Below are 21,925 nucleotides of genomic sequence, written 5' to 3' on the forward strand. Positions count from 1 at the left end.
CTACTTTCGATGGGGCTCGGCTTAGTTCTACTTCCGGTCTAGGGAGCGCGCCCAGTGGGTGGCTCGCCGCGGCAACGGTTTTGGAAGAGCGGGAAATGGCGGCAGAGGCGCTGCCTTCGGCGCCGTCTTCCCGCTCCCCTCCGAGCCGAGACCCCCGCGTGCGATGCCGCTCGCGCCGCTGGACGGCGGAGTTGCTGGGCCATTGTAAACCTTACCTGCGCGCTTTCGGGGACGAGCAGCCGGTTGAGGCCGAGAACTTGAAATGGGCGCTCAAGGAGGCTCTCTGGGTAAGGGCGGGGCGTCTGCGGCAGCTTTTGTTTCCCCTCGATTTTGGGGAGAGGGACTTTAAGCATCTCTTTTACAGCTCTCGGGATAAGAATTGGTAGGTCGAAAAGTAGGTTGTCTCGATCGTAATGCGCCATCGGTCCCTGTTTTTTGGTAGTGCTGCCGGGGGATTCGCGTTCGGTCCCGTCCCTTTTGGGGGCTTTTTAAAAGGATGCTTTAAGTGCTGGTCTGCAGGGTACAGCTTCTTCACCAGGCTTTCTAGACGTTTAAACTTGGAATTGATGCAATCTATTTCTAGCTTGCATGAGGGGCGTGCGTGGAAGTAAAGACAATGCGCTGTCTGTCATTTCACGCTCTGCAGCTGACGACGTATGTTCTGAACTTTTGATAACACGTTGAGGGACAATTCTGTTTTTTCTGATATTGTGTTTTCTGTGGTTTTCAGTGTTGCATGACAAGGGGCAAAAATCAGCCAATACAGCTCTCTAAGAAACTGTCTCCAGGCTTTGCCTGTAAATTTCATTCGCATCTCAGGATCTTGACTAAAATCAAATAAACATATTTAATAAAACTACCTACTTCTAAAGTCTTTTTAAAAAGGGATTTACATCTTTAGGATTTTTACAACAGCCCTGTAAGTTAGCCCAGCGTTATCCTCATATGACAAATCCAGCAGCTGAGGATGAGAATTGGTGACTTGCTTCAGAGTTGTGTCTGAGTTGCAGTCTGAAGAGGGATCATTAAACTGATGAGATACTGAACTATGTGCCCAGTATCTGTCCCAGTCTGCGAGGCTGCCTTATTTGGAGCTTATTTAGAGCAGTCTTGGAAAGAGCCTGTCAGACTAGAGAAATTCTCTTCTTCCTCCTGCTGCAAAGTTGTTTCAGGTCTCCCTCTTTTCTTTTCCTTTGTTTTTTTGCAACCAGTGATAGCCTCTAAGCAATACATGAGCTATACCAATTGCTCACCAGCTGTCAGATTGGGCCCTCTTTTACAACAATCCCTCCCCTGGGCAGACTCCCCACATACACTAACAGAATAGTAAGCAATATTCTTTCTTATCAAAGGCTATTGCATGGTAGTTGATTTTTATCTTAGTTTTCAATTTCTGTGTTAGTTCTTTCTGTATGTGTCCTGAGGGCCAAACTTGCTAGGTGGCCTGAAGAGCCCCTTGTTTTTTCAACCCTCGACAAACAGGAATATTAAAGTCCTGGTGGGCGGCATTTGGGAAGGTCAGGTCTACGGGACAAGGCCTGGTAGGTGAAGTGACTTCTCTCAGACAGCAGATTTGGGGGTACCATTAAAGGGCAGCAATTGTCAATAGTTACATTTGTTAGCCAGAGACCTTTGACATTTCATAGTCCTGGGCTTGGAGGTTCAGCTTTTTACTCCATCTTTTCACATCCCTTTCTTGTGATCTTGTTTTCTCTCTGCATTCTATTCCACCCGTCCTGTGGCAACATTTATCTGCTACTGTCTGGGTCCCCTCCTACCCAGCATCTTGAAAAATGGTATTCTGAAGGTGGTTAGAATCTGTTACATCAAACGCAAATGCAACTAACCGAGTATATGATCTCAATGAAGCTGTGTATTTTCATATTTTTACTGTTTTTTTATGGTGACCATGTTTATATACGGTTTTGGTTTACATACAACCTTCTCTGACCACAGGGACACATTTGAGCAGTTGCTGGAAGGTTACCACTTAAAACTTCTGTTACTATGAATGAGGTCTACCAACTAATGATTGTTAGTATGTGGACACTGATGAATAAAGCTGTGATTCAAATGAATATTAGAACAGCCACTGGCTTTTAAAGCATAAAAGCACACCACAGTTTCCCATGCAGTTTCATGTATTCCCACCTGCTTTTAATTTCTTTCAACCACCATCATTAAACATCAAGTACATTTGGTGTCTTCCTTAGGCTGTGATAATATGTGTAAATTGATTGTTAGGTGATGGCCAACATTTTATTTGGGCTGCTGCTAGATTTTTGACACTGGCACCAAAATCTCTATGACAGTGTATGCATCAGTGGCAGTACAGTGGGTGTGAAATTGGCATGGTTCATCAGCTTCAAACCATGGTTTGACATTGTTTGAGTTCTGTACTCACATGCTTCTTTCTACCACCGTGTTTGGAGTCAATGAATGACTTGTGACTTGCACAGCCCACCGTTTCTCTTTATATCTTTTGGATTGTGTCTTGTGCTCCACACCTGGATTGTAAAGCATAGTGGTTTGTAATCTTGCTTCAAAAGGAAAGCACAAAAAACAGCTTCGTATTTTAGCTAGACCAGTGAATGGTTTGCATTCAAGCGGAGGTCATTTAATTCTGGGGTACATCATGTGAGGGAAGAAAAGAACATGCGAGCACAGAGATTATTCATGTAGTGCCGAGCCATTGTTTATTAGTATTTCTGACCTGTGCCAACATTTGGTGGCATTTTATTGTATTTTGTTACGACTTTGCCAATATTTAGCAAAATATTGCCATGCATTGAAGGAAGCAGCCTGATGAACACAAATGTTCACTATCACATTTCAGCACAACTGCAGGATTATATGAATTAATTCTTCTGCACAGGGTTTCTACATAGTAATGTAAAAGTGATGATCGTGTAGGAATGCTTAAGGGGTTTCTGGTGCATATAAATTCTACTGTATTTTATTGGTTTTGACATATACATTTTCTACAGAATTTTGAAACAGCCGTACAAGAGAACATCACTATTAATGGACAGCCATGGCAGGAGTCATCAAACGATCTTCAAAATGGTGTGTGAATTTTTCAGTACACTTTAATTGTATGTTTTGGTTTTCAGTATTCAAGGAGTTTTCTTTGTTGGTCTTGTCTGTGAGAGCCAACAAAATGACTCTTTGTTTCAAATAGCTTTTAAGTAATTTTTACCTCACTGGTTACCTTTTATTCACTGTTCTGTTTCAGTGATGTTCGTTTTGTGGTTAATTTAGTTCTATCAGCTGTTTTGTTGTTTTATATGGTGCTGATTTATTTTTTAATAATTTGGGCAACTGAATTCCACGTAGGGCACTATTATCCAAGTGCATTTGCATAGCGTCATTAAAAGGCACTTCCAGTTCAAAGGCTTACATTAAACCACTTTATTCCTGTGATTACATTTAAGCACTTATGAGAAGTGACAAACTCCAATGTTTCCCCCTGGTTTTTGTCTCCCTTTTTACATCATTTCATTTATTTGTACCTGCTATTGTCCTCCGCAGTGGCCTAAGGTGACATACAACTATGTCCTCTCCTTCTCCAGTTTATCTTCACAATAATCTTGTGCGGTCGATTAGGTTGAGAGAATGTGACTAGCCTAGGGTCTCCCAGCAAGTTGCATGTCAGAGTAGGGATCTGAACCTAGATCTCCCAGATTCTAGTCCAACACTGAAATCACTATACCACGCTGGAACTGAATACTGGGAAGAGATGCATGTCTCCTAGTGGGTTGTTGTTTCCATGCTTGTGTGGTTCTAGTTAATGAAGAAAACGGATTCATTTGAAATGTGGTGCTGGAGGAGAGTTTTACAGATACTGTAGATGGTCAAAAAGACAAATAAGTGGGTTCTAGATCAAATCAAGCCTGAATTCTCCCTAGAAGCTAAAATTATTAAACAGAGGTTCACATCACGAGAAGACAAGACTCACTGTAAAAGATAATAATGCTAGGAAAAGTTGAAGGCAGTAGGAAAAGAGGAAGACCCCAAACAAGATGACTTTTTTCAGTAATGGAAGCCACTGCCTTGCTTTTGTAAGATCTGAGATGGGCTGTTAATTATAGGACATTTCATAGAATCATAGAATCATAGAGTTGGAAGGGGCCATACAGACCATCTAGTCCAACCCCCTGCCCAGTGCAGGATCAGCCTAAAGCATCTCTGACAAGTATTCATCCAGCCTCTTCTTGAAAACTGCCAGTGAGGGGGAGCTCACCACCTCCCTAGGCAGCTGATTCCACTTTTGAACTACTCTGACGGTGAAAAAGTTTTTCCTAATATCCAGTCGGTACCTTTGTGCATGTAGTTTTAGCCCATTGCTTCGCGTCCTACCCTCTGCTGCCAACTGGAACAGCTCCCTGCCCTCCTCCAAATGACAGCCTTTCACATATTTAAAGAGAGCAATCATGTCCCCCCTCAACCTCCTCTTCTCCAAACTAAACATTCCCAAGGCCCTCAGCCTTTCCTCGTAGGGCTCAGTCTCCAGACCCCTGATCATCCTCGTCGCTCTCCTCTGCACCCTCTCGATTTTGTCCACATCCTTTTTGAAGTGAGGCCTCCAGAACTGCACACAATACTCCAGGTGTGGCCTGGCCAAGGCAGTATAGAGAGGGGCTATGACCTCCTGCACATTGTCCGTGTGTGTGTGTGTGTTAATTCATAGTGTTATCATAAGTTGGAAACTACTTGACGGCATATAACACACATAATTATTGTTAAAATAGACATTTTAAAAATTTATACAGTTAAGTAGAAGTATTTGATCACTAGACTCCTAGGTGGGCAGATAGTGTGTTATAGAAGCATCTGACGTGATCTCATAGTATGGAACTACTCTGGAGGAAACCTGTATTTCAGCACTGTGGATATTGATAGTTGTTTGCTTCCAGTATCCAGTCCTGTGGTAGAATGTTACATTAGATAAGTGGCAAATTGATTTCTTCCAGTTGTGATTCTGTGGCGAACATCTCAATAATAAATCCAGAAGAGTTAGCAGTGTTAGTCTGTAGTCGCAAAATAGTAGAGTCCAGTGGCACCTTTAAGACTAACCAACTTTATTGCAGCATAAACTTTCGAGAACCACAGTTCTTTGTCAGAAAGCTTATGCTACAATAAAGTTGGTTAGTCTTAAAGGTGCTACTGGATTCTTTACTATCAATCGTAAATGTATTTGTTTGATTCTGTGAGACTTCTTTTAAAGGAAGGCTGTCTAGGATCACAAAGTCTGTAATTCTAAGTTCAGTAGACTTAGAAGGGCGTAACTTTGCTTAGAATGGCACTGTTAGTTCCAGTATTGTTAACAGGTCCAGTTCTGCCTTGATTGTATTATGAGGGTAGCTATGTTGATTAAAACTAAATAAAGAGCTGGGTGCAATTATGTTATTAAATTCCTGACATTTCTGATAAATTCCCAAATCTCTGCATTCTAGAAGGGTAGTAAGTATGTAATTGTAGGAAATTGTTTTTTAAGAATTAGTTGAGTGTTTGATATTGTCAAGCAGTTGTGTACACACTTTCTTTCAATGCCATGTGCTGACCCCTGGAGCTCAGTACAGAATATCCGAAGTGAAAACTAGTGTAATGAGTAATGTTTGAATACTTCTCAGAAAATAAAACTGTAATTCAGAAGCGCTTGGTAATTCTTATCTAATTCAGTGTCCTAATGAGGCTTTTCATGAATAGTATCTTCAGTACCAAAGTCTTATTTTGGGAAAGCACTTAACATTGTAAGATTAGACAGCTTTTATTAAGCTTTTAGTTAAGCTTTTATTTGAAATGCAAACTATTATACAGTTATTGGTTCCATTTAGTGAGGTGAAAATATTAAAGGATGTAGACAAAATTAGGCTTTCCTAGAAAAAGTTGCTAAATATGTTATTCTATAATGTACAGGTATCCATGTTGTGGCTCCTTCCCAGGCAAAATCGCTATCTAGGGAGAACAATAGGAAGCAAAGCAGCTTTGGTATATATTCAATTAGTCTGAAAGCATTACTTCAATGGACTACCTGCAGATTATGGTGAAGTACAATCCCTTTGCCCCTTTCTGGGGAATGGGTTGGTAGGCTCTTCAGTGACTTGGTATAACCCTCAAATGAGATTCTGAGCAGGGTGTAAAATCAATATTATTGATCTGTAAATGAGAAAAATCATTTTCTTATCCTGTTATATGTAGATTGTCTGTAAAATAGCTTCTGTGGTTTGTTAAGATTAGTTATTGTTTTGAGCCTTGTCATTAATTTTTCATCCTGGTAAATTTTATTGTTCCTAGGGTTGTATTACATATAGCACTAGAACATTATGCAAGGGGAGTAAAACTAAACTCAAAGATATATTTTTGCTTGTGCAACCTATTGTTACTATGGTGTACTGATACATTGATTTTCTAGTGCCATTTTTTTTTTAATGGCAGAAGCCCCAGTGGCCGGGGTGGTGGCAGCCACGATGTGGGGACTGATGGACAGAAACTTCAGTGACACCTGCCTTTAAGAAGCCCCAGTGCCACTGCACCTTATCTGCAGCCACACCAGGAATGGAGAAACCACATATGCCCTTCCCCATATAGAAACCACCTCAATTTAAATAAACTGGAGTTTAGCAGTGATGGGCATAACCAGGTTAACTGAAAGGCATTCCCTCCCTCCTTTCCTTTTCCCTATGGAAGTCTTCCAGACTAGCTCCAATTATTTGTAGTCTCCAAATGTGGGCACCTTCACTGACTGAACTTTGTTTCGGTCGCACCAGCTAGGATTCTTAATCGGCATTAAGCGGTGATCAAGAATTTTTTATAGCTAAAAGTATTGAAATGTGTGTATCTGAAGAAAAAAATGTAAAATCTGAAGGCAGTTGTTGAATGTCAAAAGATGCATTATTAACTCCAAATACAAATTAAAACATTTATTGAATACTATTAATGTGAGTTCTTAAATATGCTCAAATCTAGTTACTGCCTGCACACTGTAGTGGCCCCCACGCGTGGAAATCAGGAAGGCACCCACACTTTTGGCATCCACAAACTATGTAAAACAGAACTGTTCAGGAGGACATTCCAACTGAAGTAAGGGACACTGCTGCAGCTTAGCTCAGCAGAAGCAAACTGAAGCAAAGGCAAGCCTTGTACTTGTGGCTGAGTACTGCTTGTTTCTGTTCTGTGGTGTTTTCCCACTGGCTGAACCAAGTACCTGGCTGCTGTGAATGACACTGGTTCTGTTGGGCTAAGTTGCTTGTTTCAGTTTGGTTTGGGTAGAATGGGTATGATTCTATAGCGGGATGTTGGTCCCCTTGCTTCACTTTGGTTAAAAGGGAATTCCATTCCTGTGCTTCAGTTTGGTTCTGTTCTGTTGGGGTTTCTCTGGGATGAGCTCAGCTTGCATTTGGGAGTGTGCCTTGGCCATGACAGCCTTGCCCCAATGTGTTTCTGAAATTGGGAGTCAGCTTGGACTTTTTTTCCATAGGAAACAATGGAGTGTCTGGGGTCCATAGAACTGACCTCCAGTGTCTAATCAACATGAAACCTGGGGGTGGGGGGTCTTTAGAGGACAGCCAGGAGTAGGTTTCCTCCAAATTTGTTGAAGTTTGGTCGAAAAAAATCTCCCCTCCCTCAGTCCACTAGATAGCCCACTAGAGTGATTTTTTCCCATAGAGAACAGTGGCTGAATTTTTCAGCTGAACCAAACCAGAGAATCAATTTGGAATTCAGGGGATTCTGAATTTTTTCTCAGATTCAGTAAAAAAAATTATATATACCAAAAATTTATATATACCGACACCTTTAATGTCATGTTTAATACTTACACCTTAATTCATATTTCTACTATCCTTGTCCTATTACATTGTTTATATGTATCCTATTATTGATTGTACTGGCTTACATTATGTAATCTGCCTTGAGTCTCAGTGAGAAAGATAAACTATAAATAACATAAATAAATGATGTTGCCTTATGTGCAGATGATCAGTGGCTAGGAAACCTGGGTTCAAGTCTGAATTTTTCCATTGATTTACTAGCTTACCCTAGGCAAGTGTAGCATTACAACTCAGTCTATAGTTTACTAGCCCATAAAATCCATTACTAGCCCATCCACACGTACCTGTCAGAGGCATATATCACACAGTATCCATCAATACTATTAGCAATACCTCTGTGAAGCTTTTTAATATTCAGAACATATATAGCAAAAACTATATTATCACTATTTATTATGGACAGCTAACTTGATAGCATTCCCTTCAAGCTGTTGCTTTCTGGTCAAGTGAGGTGGACCGTCTTTCCATTTTTGATGGTTCTGAGGCTTCAGGGTATATCAAGAGCGCTCTTCTCAAAAGTTGCTAAGTTAATAGTAGTTACAACTGCAGCTAGAGTTGTTTCTCACTTCATGGGTTTCCAAGTTCAGCATGTTCAAATTGGACATAATCTCACTGTCTTCTTCATGAATCCATAATCCCCAAGGGGATTTGGGTATTTTCCCACTTTTAGTGCTTGTCTGACAGCTGAATTTGAGAGAACTGTGTCTTACTGTGTGAATGGGATGAGTGGAAACTTTATCAATGCATTTCTCAGAGCGCCTAAGGATACCTAGGACTTCCTAACCTGGAGACTTGTAGGAAGGAGGTACTTTAGTGGGGGATACAGATACCAGATTTCATATACCAATTTCATATACCAAATATTGATATTTTTCATGTTAATTAGGTGCTGACATCAAACTCCTTGAAGATCAGCTTGATGAATTAGTAGTGGAAGTGGCTTCCAAGCGTAATCAACGTCCCAGAAAAATACAAGCACATGTCGTCAAAAGCATTAAAGCACAACAAGAAATGTTGGTGAGGATCTCTAATTCTTTTGCCATACATTATTTAAATTTTGATTCACTGGAAGGAAAAAATAGCCATGTTCATTTCAAGGGAAATGAAGTATTTAATCATTTCCTAATGGCTTGATTTTTAAGTAGTCCTGGGTGTTACACTTCGGGAGTTTCAATCCTGGTCTTCATAAATACATTGCAAACAGATTCTTCTCTTTCAATTTGTTTCTATGCCAGTGGAGGAGAATTTGCCAACAATGGTTCTGAGGATTAACACAGAAGTTTGAGTGCACTGTTAACATCTTTTTCAAGAAAAAAAAATTTAACACAAGAATTTGAAAGACCTTTACATCCTGGCATCTTCCTTCTCTACACCCCTCCTATCTAATCAAGCTGTGTTGTACCTTTGCATCCTGATGCCCTTCCCCTCCCACCTTTTGGCTGGAATATAAAGGCTCAGGGATCTCCATTCCTACTCATATCTGAAGGAGCTCTGACTCTCAAAAGCTCATACTCTGAAAATCTTATTGGTCTCCAAGGTGCCACTTGGATTCAGATACTGCTGAAAATAAGTAGTGTGTGATGCCCTCTAATAGTACTCCATATTCTGCATGTTTGTTGTTCAGCTTCTGCTTTTATGTCAGTTGTATACAAGGTGCTATTTGCAGTAAATATGCCGTGGGTTTTAAGTGTTCTTCCAGTAATATGGGCTATGGCTATGGGGGAAATAGTGCGATGAAATTGCATCACACATTGTGTAATACCAAACATCACCAAGTCGAAATGAAGAGAGGCAGGTTGAAATTTTGTGTCTGGCAAAATCTAGTTAGATGTTTTGGTCTGAAGTAGACACTTTAATTTTTTTTTTCCCAAGTGAAGTAGTGCCATTTCCCAAACCTTGCAGCAGGTGGCATTGTTTCTCTTTTTAAACTTCTTCTAAATTGCATTAAAATTTAATGAAGTGAGTTGTATGTAATAGCAATATATGTATATCCTAGATAAATGAGATGAGAGCAAGCTGTGGTTTTTGTGTAAGCCTGAGTATAGAGATCTCTACTAGGTTCTGGTCATGATGTACCCAGACTCTCAGGTCTTCTCTTTTTATGTCTGTTGCCTTGCTGTGGGCATCATAAAAGTGTTAGTTAAACCAAGCCAGATACTTAATCCTAGAGACATTAAATGTGTTTTTATACCTGCAGGGGTGCTATCAACCTGTTGTGAAACCTCAAGAGATTAAAGCAACGCCTTCTCAAGGTAAGTACTTGGCAGGAAAGATGAAATGATATAGCTTACTACAAATTAGAAAATGCAGCTGCTGTATTAGTTATATATTGAAAGTACGTCCCTGCTTCTTTTCCAAAATGGTTCAGTAGCTTATAGTAACAAAATAAATGAAAACAGTAAAACAGATAATTTCCCAGAACAACCCCAAATGCCTGTAGAAGTATTTCTTTGCATGATAACTATTCTTCATAGCTCATGACGGTCAGATTGCTTAAACACTCATCTTTTCTTTCTGTAAGCAGTGCGATGTAAGAATGTTTGTTGTTCTGAACATGAAATGACCTGCCTTGGTGGGTTTAATTGTAGTGCCACGTACAGACCGTGGTGACAGTCTAGCATTGCAGCACTAAAGCCCACCTTACTCTTGCTAATTTTTTATTTAGAATATTTCTGTCTTATCCATTGAGAGTCCTGCTGAATGTGGCTTACAGTTAAAAAACACAATATAAAAGCAAACAAGTCATTTTAAAAGCCTGTTTGTTTTCTAAAAAAAACATTTTAAAACTCCTGTTCTTCAGAGGATTGTCTACCCTATGAACAAGTTGAAAATTTTTTTAAGTAATTACTGGCTGGTGGTCTCATAACTGCCCACTGAAAAGTTCCACACAAGCTTCCTCCACAAATCATTAGTAGTGGGATGGCATTGGACAAACCCAAAAGCACCGTACAAGTGATTGCCAAGAACTGGTCCAGCAAATTCTTGAAAACAGTTAATAAAAGTGTGTCTCAAGCACTCCAGAATAACACTCTTGTCCTGAAACCACATTACATGTCCATGTGCATCTTGTCATAAAACTAAAGCTTCTATTTTTAAATTTCCCCTAAAATAATAATATATTTGAGCAGTTCTCTGTGACTCCATATAAATACTAGTGCCAAAAGGTGAGCATAAGAAGGTTTTAAGGCAGGATCCTGAAATAGCTAGATTGGAATTTTGAAGAAATTTCCACCAAAGACATTAGCAAGGGAAGGCAGTAATAATATTTAACATATTTATAATACTTTTAAATGTTCAAAGCATTTCATTTGCATTAATTTGTTGCAATCCTTACACCATCCCTATAAGGTAGATCAGTATTATCCATGTTATAGACAGGTCACTGAGGCTGAGAAAAAATGTGTTGCCTAAGCCCACATGGCAAGGGTAAGATTTGAACCAGGAGCCTTCTGATTTGTATCCTAGTGTTTTGGCTGCTATGTTCATAGCTTTCAAGGTATCTGTGGTAAGTGGGTGCAGTTTTGTATTTACAAGTGGGAGACCTGCAAGACTCAGGGTAGGATCCCATCCTCCTCCCCTTTGCTCACTTGTCTGTCCTTGGGCTGCTCCTTCCTTTTGCAGGGACCTGCAAAACTTGCAGGGGAGGGGGAATCTCACCTGCCATCTCCCTGCTGCTCTGCCTGCCTCTCCACTGCCCATGCACCAATCCGCCTCCCAGCTTCTCTGCCCTCATCTGCACCTGCCCCCTACTGTTTTGTCTGCATGCTTGCCCTCCTTCACACCACTCAATGGGTAGTGGCAGTGAAGAAGGTGGCAGTTCCCAACCTCCTTCCTTCTCTCACTCGTCATTTTATCTTGCCTTTTTCATCTCGGGAAGAGAGACAACATGCTACTTCCATCCTCAGCAGGTTTATTTCTATTTGGTGAGGGTACAGGGGTTTTTTTGTCTGAGAATTCCCAAAGTGGAACACTGAGCAGGAACTCAGGAAGAGGTATGGGTTGTACCTGAAGTTCATGTGAGTATTAGCAGTTCGCTAGCTGACACTCTTTGCTGGACGGATGTGGAGCTTTGCTGCTAACTACCAGTTATAAACTGAATATAGGCACCATTTCCTCTTTAACTTGCTGCTTCCTGTACAGCAAAGGATTTTCCATTATCTGTGGTTTTGGTCAGATTTCAGACACGGAGCACCACGTATTTGAATGGCTGTCTTCATGTCCTCGTCCCAATAGTGACCTGGGCTTACTGGATGACCTGAGGGAAGGCAACAGAATATGAATATGAATCACTTATTTAACAGGAGAGTAGTGATAGTGCTATAAAAAGGCTTAGTAATAAATCTGAGTCCTTCCTGCATCTTTTAATTAATACTCAACAGTCAGTGCATCTGACTCTTGTATCTAAACCAAGCAAAAACAAAATAATTAAGTTACACAGATAAATGCACAAATGTGCATATTTGCATAGTATCTGGGATGTTCATGCATCCATATTTAGTAACTACGGTAGCGAGAAAGCAAAAATATTTAGATTACTCACTACCTTTCATTTCCTCCTTTCATTTCCCCGTGTTGTAGTAGCCATGTAAATAATGCTCAGCAACTAAGAATCAAATAAATTGAACATATTGTCATGTATCAGTCTTCATGGCTAACTGAATCTATTAAGAATTGACAGGCTAGCTATCAGCTGTTATTTTGCAAATAAATGTGTTGTACCTCACTGCAGCTTTAATCATTACTGTTTCCCACATTACAGATGGGAAACTGAGGCAAAGAGGGAGTGACTAAGGCTTTATTACTCAGGAAATAGGGCTGTGCTGTAAGAAATGGCTCAGAGAGATCCTTTGGTAAAGGGACAGGAGACTATACAATCTGGTATTGTCTGCTGATGAAGAGATGGGTAGTTGTGTGCTTAATTACTTATACTTTATTTCAGCAGTTTCATCTCTGTATTTAGATTTATGCTTGTTTTCAAATGTATGCAACCTGTACCCTATTGTATTGTTCATTGAGTGTCCTAGCTGTTGAATATATTAACCTGCACTGTGTAATCCACCCCGAGTCTCAGTGAGAAAGGACAAAATTAAATAAATTAAATAAATAAATTTATTAATTTGAGAGGTTCATGGCTGAACTGGGGTTATGTTTTAACAGATTTATTCCATCCTTTTTCCAAGAAGCTCCAGCCAGCCAAGCACTTCTAGCAGCTGTTTTGTTATGCCAGCCCTTGGTGAATCTTGACCCTTTTCCCATTTGTAGTGTTTTCTTGTCAAAGCTTAAGCTGTACTTTTGAGTGGGGAATCACAATTCCTGCCTCTTCGGGGTTCCTGAATACAAAATGTGTCTTGTGAAGGGTTGGTGAGTTACCTTGAAAGTTGCTGGGGGGTTTTGCCCTTCTCTTGTCACGGTTCATGCACCAAAGCACTTGTTTGCTGAAGTTGTGATTTCCAGAATGAAATGTTGCTTTGCTATCGATTTAGGCAAGAGTCATAATTGTTTTTCTCCCTTAATGTATGGGAAAGTACACAAGGAATAATGTTCAGTTAATAATGTTCAGTTAATTTCATTTTCTTTTTACTACCATAGTGTCAACACTTTACAAATGCCTCATTTCTTACCATTTCTCTGACTTTGACTCAACAGAAAAGGTTGTTGCTTTGGGGTGGGCAGCTACTAGGGAATGCACTAAAAAAAATAGTATTATTCAGATTCAGGTATCCAGAATACCACATACATTCAGTATTCCCAATATTTGGATCCAAAAATAACAGAATAGTATTCAAATTTGGGTTTTATATAGATAATTTCCTACTGGGTAGTTCGACATTGCTAAAGATGTCATGTTAATTACTTACACTTGAAATTCAGAAAAGTTTCACCCATGTGTTCAGCTTTTTGCTAGTTTTTCAAATTTGTGGCTACCATACTCTATTGTATCTGTTTTCATTGAATGTCCTTAAGTGCTGATCAGGGCTTTTTTTCAGCGGGATCTCCCAGGATCTGAGATCTGGCACCTATGAAAAAAGATCACGTGACCGGTGACCCCGCCCCCGGTGCCCAAAAACCCATGGGCTGTCTCCCCAGGTGGAGCTTCTCCCGGGCTTCCTGCTTCCCTGGCCTTTCCCTCCCTCCTCCTTTCCTTCCTTCTTTCTTGTGTTAGTCTGTAGTTGCAAAATAGTAAAGAGTCCAGTTGCACCTTTAAGACTAACCAACTGTCTTGAGGCATAAGCTTTTGAGAACCACATGCATAAGCAGGTGTCATCAAAATATATTTTTTTTCTTTTTCCTCTAAAATTTTCTTAGAAAAAATATTGATGGCACCCGATACCAGTGCCTCAGACAATCTAATTCAAAAGTCTTTTAATCAAATGGATTCTGGCTTTGGAAAAGGCATGACCTAACTTGCATTTTGCTGTTCACAAAGTAGATTTCTGGCTCACAACACTGTACTGCTTAGAGGGAACATTGCAGTCAGATAAGGGTCAGGGAGGCGAGCGGGCTGTAATTAAGGGAGCGCTCTGAGGGGTGGCTGTGCCCTGCATGACAACCTCACGAGGTCACTTCCAGAAGTGATGTCACTTCCTGGAAGTGACATCATCATGTGTTTCTGGTGGTGCGCACGTGCATATGATAATAGAGAGATCCACCACCTCTTTTCCCAGAAAAAAGCCCTGGTGTTGATCATGTTGTATTTTTGCTTTGTGAGAGTCCTAACTATTGAGTATGTTGTATTCATTTGCAGTATGTAATCTGTCCCGGATCTCAGTGAGAAAGGCAGAATATAAGCTGCTGCTTATTATTATTATTATTAGTACTATTATTATTATTCCAAAATTGCAGGGGACCTAGTCCTGCCTGTCCACTAAAGACCTTGCCCAAGTTTTAAGTGAATTGGGCAATGAAGAAGCTGTCCCCAGCCACTCTACATTGTTTCCTATGGGAGGGAGGAAATCCAAGGTTTTTTTCAAGACACAGGAAGCCTTAGTCAAACGCACAACAGCAACCAATGGCCAAAAGCCTCCCAATGTAAACAGAACTAGGAACGCCTCACAGAAACAGTGTCAAGCAAGAGAATCCCACCAGAACCAAACTGAAGTAGGTGTGGATGGGAGTCATCTCTACACCTCAGTCATTTAGAAACTCCCCATGTGAAGCAGGCCAGTCTCTACAGCTGCACAGGGGAATTGACATATATGGCAGATCCACACAAAGCCTGAGCCTCAGGAAGGCCCGTTTTGCTTGAATGACTTATCTTTTCCTCTTCTTGAAAGTGACACATAAGTAAAGATTTTAGACAATTGGGCATTGGCTGGGATGCTCGGGCTACAGTACTGTTAGGACCAGTCACTTGGGAGGATTTTTAAATGTATGAATGAGGACTGAAATTATAAGAATTATTTCAAGCATATACAACATGTAAGTTTTGAGGTAAGATTTTCCATGAAAGTTATGTTCTAACAACCATTTCTAGCAAACATAACCATCATAACTACAGAGCAGTCTCCATAGTTCCACCTTGTAGCTGGATGTTTTATCATGCCATTGAATCCATCCCTTTTCAAACATGAATCGTGTGCTTCAGGTTGATGAGTACAGGGATTACAAAAGACCTAGATTAAACAGGTCTTTGTTCATTGATAGCTAATAGGAAGATTATACCGTGAATAATACAAAAAAAAAGTTTAAAAGTAATGATTTACCAATTTCAGATGGTAGAGTTACCTATGATGGTTCCCTCTTTTTTTCCTTTGTGGTAGGCAAATGGATTTTTTCCTCCTTTTCTTTTTCAGGAATATGTATTTATTCTGTTGCTGTTTCTTTGTAGATTCTCTTATGGCAAACCTGAGGCTTTCAGCAGAAACAGCATCTAGACACATTGGAAATTCATTTAAGGTGAGATCTGTAAGAGGCACAGCTGTAGATGTACAATCAGACAGAAGCATTTTAACATTTTCAAATATAGATACAGACTAAATTGGCAATTCTCACTGCACCCCACCCCCGCAATCTCCTAGGAGCAGTGGTTTGTGAAGGGTCAATGAACTGCAGTGGAGGGGGACGGCAGGCAGGAAAATTCTGTTCTGCTGATCAAAAATTTAATCTGGATCCAATTCATTGTTATGGGACAGCTGCTGATGCACATGCCCTAGGTAATAAGTAAGCTGACCAATTTACTTTATATATTAAATAATCTGCAGCTATATTTGAGAAGGCTTAGGTATTTTTCTGAGACAGCCTGGGAGATCAGTGAGGATACTTTCCTAGATCCAGAGGATGTGCATCTGATGAAGAGAGCTGTGGTTCTCGAAAGCTTATGCTACAATAAAGATGGTTAGTCTTAAAGGTGCTACTGAACTCTATTATTTTGATACTTTCCTAGCAGCTGGACAGATCCCCTGTTTGGCTTGGGTGGAGAAGGGTTTTTGCCCATGCCACTTTCTTGACTAGAAACATCATATTGGAGCTGATGTTTCTCCTGTTAAGAGAAACATATAGGCAAAAAATAGATGACTTCCCTTGAATAGGGGCAACCAGCAGCTGTAGGGGGACAGCATTTTGGGTAGTGACAAGGGAATGGTTAAAACGCCCTTCCCAAAGGTGGAGTCTTGAGCCAAACAGGGGGCCAGCACAGCTTCTAGGTTACATAGTACTAGGGTGCTTCAGCCATAAAACTCCCAACATTTTTAAATAAACATTTTTATGCCATCTTTCTATCCAAATAGGATTCCCAAGTCAGAGAATATTAAAGCATTAAAAAGTTTAAAACAACATTTTAAAACAAATTTACAACAGCATGTAAAACAGTATAAAAACAATTCAATAAAATATACACAAACACCACAAAGAATGAGTGGGGTATGCCAAACAAATTTTTAAAAAGTCTTTATGTGCTGGTAGAAGACAGCAATAAAGGAGGTCAGATGAATCTCCCACAGGAAGGAGTTCCAAAGTTTTTGTGCCATAACAGCAATAGAGGAGGTCAAATGAATCTCCCTCAGGAAGGATTTCCAATGGTTTGGTGCCATAACTGAGAAGGACCTTTTGTGTGTTGCCACTCATCTAACCTCAGATGGCAGGGGCACCCAAAGAAGGACCTCCAAAAATGACTGAAGTTAATGGGTAGATTCATATGGGAGAAGGTGACCCTTAAGGTATTCTGGCCCCAAGCCATAGATGGTTTAAATGTCAATACCAGCACCTTGAATTGGCCGCAGAAGCAAATTGGGAGTCAGTGCAGATGGAACAGGACTGGAGTGATGTGAACCCAATGACCCATTCTAGTCAGCATTCAGGCTGCAGCATTCTGTATCCATTGTCACTTCCAGATAGTCTTCAAGGGTAGCCCCGCATAGAATGCATTGCAGTGACATAATCTAGGCACTACCGGTGTATGTACTTCAGTGACAAGATCATTCTTGCCCAGGAAGGATTGCAGCTGGCTCACTAGCCAAATCTGGTGAAAGGTACCTGTGATAACTGCTGCCACCTGTTTATCCAACAAGAGGCCTGGGTCCAGCAACATCCCAAGCTACACACCTGCTCCTTTAGGGGAGTGCAACCCCATTTAGAACAGGAGGTAACGCATTTCCTGGGTCTGGCCTTCCCTCCACCCAGTAGCATCTGTGTGTTGTCAGTTTCAGGTTTCAGCTGTCGGCCCTCATCCACTCCAAAACTTCTTCCAGGCACCTTTTTGCAGTTTCTAAGGCTTTCTTGGAATCTGGTGGTAGGGCAAGATATAGCTGAGTGTCATCCCCATATTGATGGCAGCTCAGCCCAAATCTCTGTATGACCTCTGCCAATGGCTTTACCGTGATGAAAAGCATGGAAGATAGAACCTTGGGGCACACTGTAGGCCATAGGCCAAGGAACAGAACAGCAGTCCCTCAGCAGCACCCTCTGAAACCTACCCTTGAGGTATGACTGAAAAACTGCAGGCCTGTGCCTCCTAGTCCCAGTCCTAAAAGGTGGTCCATAAGGATACCATGATCCATGGTATCAAAAGTTGCCAAGAATCCAGGAGAATTAGCAGGGTCACAGTCTCCCTATCCATCTTCCAGCACATGTCATCCCCTGGCCTGAAACCAGATTGGAATGGATCCAAATGCTCCATTGTATCTGGTTCGGTTACTGGAATAATTTGGCAGTGGAAAATGGTTGGAATTTAGTATTGTGATTTATATTCTACTAAAGGGATCTGTTGCTCAGGTCCTACGTATTGCTTTTGAAATTTTTACCTGGAAGCAAAAATTTCTTCACCTCTTGGGTTTTACTGTTACTGCTGTTCATCAGTAGGTTTGTGGATGTGTAGAAACGTATTCTCTAGAGATTACTAACTGTAAACTACTGTGAGTCCCTGTCTGCCCTTAGGAAATCCCTAGTTTTATATATTTTCATTAGATTCATTAAAAGTGAATCTGTGTCGGTAACAGAGAAAATTAATAACTCCCTGGTGGCTTAACTCTAGGCCACTGAATATTAGCTAAAACAGCTCAAGTGCAACCCTTAGAAAATACTTGGGTTTTGAACCTCCCAAGAAAAGAGAGTTTTAGACATCTGCTATTGGGAGAGTGTTCCTCTGTGTGTTTGTATTGATTTAAATATAGTGCAGTGGAGTGATAGCTTTAAGGTAAAAAGAACAGGGTCACTGTGAATAGGGAAGTATAACAGTCACTATGTGTTCTGTTCCCTAGGAGAAATGAAATTTCATTCTATTATTCTGTAATAAATGTTGGTTGCTCTGCACAGCTAATGGCAGCTTTTAAAGTTCACAGTATGTGAACTAATAACAACAACAACAACAACATTCGATTTATATACTGCCCTTCAGGATGACTTAACACCCACTCAGAGCGGTTTATAAAGTATGTCATTATTATCCCCACACTAATGTTGCAGTCTGACTTCAGATCATTACTGTTATTTATGAATACCATTTTAAAAGTAATAATTTCAATTTTATTTTCCCCATAAGTCTATGACATCTCTCGTGGGAAAAGCAGAAGGTTTCTCCACAGTGTTGTCTTTGCAACCTACCTTGGAACTGTGCAAAATCCACCAAGAAGTGTTTTCCAGCTCTGAAGTGAAAGCGGAGAATCAAATTAAGGGCAAAAACCTTATGGAACAAGTGGAAGTCAGTTCCCCGGAGACTGCTACCAGCAATTCCGTTATATTGAAAATAAAGAGACCGCCATGTTCCCCACTGAAAATGTACCCATTACGACGAAGGAAAATTGGTCTTGATACATGAAATTTTTTCTGCTTTCAAGCTTTAAAAAAATGCCTATCAGCTTTGAGAGAACTGCTAACTTGGACCTTCAATATGAATACATGATTTTTCTTTTTCACATTTTTGTGAGGCTTTGCCTATTTGAATTTGTCCACAGCACTGTCTGGGCTGTTGGCAAAATATTGGTAGTGACATCCTCTGGACACAGACTACTTAAATCAATTTCATCTGGCTGTTATGGAGGTTCCTTGGGTCCTCTCACTGTATAACTCTAAACATTATGTCAGACACATGCACTCTTTTTGTTTTATATTTCCTCGTATCCAGTGATTGTTCAGTGAGGACAGCTTGTCAGCAGGGAAGCAACTTGCCAGTATTGTCATTTGAGTTTGAGACCTAAGACTACAGAAGCGTATGTGTATTACAGCCAAATGATCAATGACAAGATCTGGAGTTACTGTAGAAAAAATAAAGCAAGCCTCTGAACAATTGAGGGTCAACAAAGATACACGAAGGCCTTGATGCAGAGAGCTGTGTTCCGGCATAGCCAGGATTCTCCCTTTGCATGTCTGAGCAGAAGACTCTGTGCCATGGTGAGCTTCAAAGGCCATTTGAAGAAAGCTGACAATTGTACAGAAAATGTGCAGTCACTAATGTGTACATAATGGGATTTCTGGATCTCTGCAATAACTTGCATTTCTGATGTGTCAGTATAATTTCAGAGTTTACTTACTTGTATAGGTTCTTTTCAAAAACGTGGGATAGCTGAAGTCAAGCTAGATGTTCCGCGTCTGAGACGGGTCTTCTCTAACATCTAAAAAATGACAGAGGAACTTTGGTGGGGGGTGCCTAACCCTTCTGCCATACCTCCTCCCTCCCAACCGGTTTTCTCCCATTTGGGACAAAGTTACTGGCAGAAGGGTACACATGAAAGAACTGAAAGGCAAGAAGAGGCTTAAACATCCCTCCCCAACAGCCACTTCTCCCCCGCAAATTATGTCCTCCTCCCCTCCCCATCCTGCCCATGCTTTTTGTATCTTCTGTGTAGACTTGGGTTCCCAGAGTGAGACCTACTGCAAAGTATCTAGCGTAGCCCTGACAAGCAGGTTGAGATATATGTAATTGCATCTGGCACTTGTAATGGAATTCTCCCCCACTCCCCCACTGCCCTTTGTCCAGCTGTAGTGTGCTATTTTAAAATTAAAACCATATCCCATTATGCATCTTCCATAAAGAGTAAATCAATCTCAGGCTGTTCTATTAACAGTTTGATTAATTTATGTATTATCTCCCTGTTACAGTCCTGCTATTCTGTTATGCAAAGTGAAAAGATGCCTCCCCCCTAGATTTTTTGGGTTTTTTTTACTATAACCTAAGTAATTCATAGTGAGCTTATAAGTACTAGCTTAATAGACAGTTTGACTGCAGTTTTAAACTCATTTGTAACGTCCTTTGAGTTACTTTCTCCAGCAGAGTGGTATGGGCAAAAACTACTGGATTTGCTTCAGTTAAATTTGGCCGTACGTGTGCAAAGATACAGTGGTAGTTTAGAGATGCTGCCTTGGGTTTGGCACTGCCTGCTTGGGTTCTTGCTTTGCCTCAGAATGCCTGTTCAGCCTGTGTATTAGTAAATCCTCAAATTATTACAAAAGCACTATTAAGTCTCCAGTGCTTTCTTCTCAAAAACCCTGCACTGTAAAAACTGTTTGACCTTCCTTCTACCTTTGGGGTACATGAAATAATATATGTATTTACATTCTGTGACTAATTAAGACTTATTTTTAAACTTTTCCAAAATCAGTGCTATTACTAGGACTTGTTTTCCTTTTTACTAATTAGAATTTATTGTGTATCAATTATTCCTGAAAATGCAAACTTTTTAAAAGGTTTTTTAAGAATAAGCTTAATTACTGTTTCTTAGAAATATTTTTTCTTGATTAAACAGCCATAAAGAGGAAAGTAAAACAAGTGAAAGACTGTTGAACTCTGCTCTTGAAATTCCATTAAAAATGTGTTAACAGAGTAAGCTTCCATATTGAATATGTACATATTTATTTTGTTGTTGTTGTAAAATGTATATTTGTACATAAAATGTTTCTTTTGTATACATTACAACTCATTGAGAAAAAGAATTGTGGCTTTGTGTTCAGATTTTGTCCCATGCTAACTTTGTTCTTCCAAAACAGCTAGAAGTTGAGAAATCAGTATGGTTGAAGTATTACAGCAGAGTCAGTTTGTGTAATTGGACCTGGGGGTATTTATTATTATCAGCAGCCAAGGTTCAAATGATGGCATAACTGGTTTAATTATAATAAAGGGGATTGTGAACTTGTGTTTTCTGAGCAGTAGCCCCCTTCCCTCAGTACCCCATGTAAAGTCAGTTTTGAAATGAAACACTATTGGCTATCATGGTAGTCTGCCCATCAGAGTGGGAAACTAAGCAAATTGATTGCCTTAGAGTTGTAGCTATGGTTAGCTGCAAACCCAGGTTCAGTTTAGATGGTTTGGCATTACATGAATAAATCTTAGGCTTGAATGCTTTCCCTTCAGGCATTCCAATTCCCACCCTGCCTTGGAGCTCATCTGAAGGAGTTGGACCAATTATTTGCATTTTATCTGTTAATAATATCCCAGTTTTAATCAGGCATTCCTGGAATAGATGGAATTAAAGGACTTTTCCAATACGGAGCCAATATTATCTTAGCTGCCAACGGAAGATTTATTCATCTAAAATATTTATTATTCTTTCTTGTTCACCTACTAATCTACAGCATTGTCAGTGCATCAATTTGTTTTTTGTGGCAACTAATGTTTAGAGAGAGGATATACAACACTGGACAGGAAAGAATAGAAAAGTTGAGTG

At 40.3% G+C, this 21,925-nt stretch overlaps 1 protein-coding gene across 1 annotated transcript; it reads left to right on the top strand.

Annotated features, from left to right (window-relative positions):
* The first annotated feature begins 52 nt into the window (after positions 1 to 52).
* Positions 53 to 21,185, top strand: NSL1 (NSL1 component of MIS12 kinetochore complex). The gene is made up of 6 exons (XM_054981272.1): positions 53 to 287; positions 2,988 to 3,066; positions 8,719 to 8,849; positions 10,030 to 10,084; positions 15,661 to 15,728; positions 18,808 to 21,185. Exons 1-6 carry the CDS (start codon positions 96 to 98, stop codon positions 19,081 to 19,083), a joined length of 801 nt encoding a protein of 266 aa, XP_054837247.1. The 5' UTR covers positions 53 to 95; the 3' UTR covers positions 19,084 to 21,185.
* Positions 21,186 to 21,925: the final 740 nt, after the last annotated feature.

The sequence above is a fragment of the Eublepharis macularius genome, chromosome 1 (assembly GCF_028583425.1).
Source record: "Eublepharis macularius isolate TG4126 chromosome 1, MPM_Emac_v1.0, whole genome shotgun sequence".
NCBI lineage: Eukaryota > Metazoa > Chordata > Lepidosauria > Squamata > Eublepharidae > Eublepharis > Eublepharis macularius.

Excerpts from the sequence above, each read along its gene's own strand:
- NSL1 (XM_054981272.1), top strand. The coding sequence starts at position 96 with ATGGCGGCAGAGGCGCTGCCTTCGGCGCCGTCTTCCCGCTCCCCTCCG. Across the intron at positions 8,850-10,029 it reads AAGCACAACAAGAAATGTTG|GGGTGCTATCAACCTGTTGT; the intron begins GTGAGGATCTCT and ends TTATACCTGCAG. Across the intron at positions 10,085-15,660 it reads TAAAGCAACGCCTTCTCAAG|ATTCTCTTATGGCAAACCTG; the intron begins GTAAGTACTTGG and ends GTTTCTTTGTAG.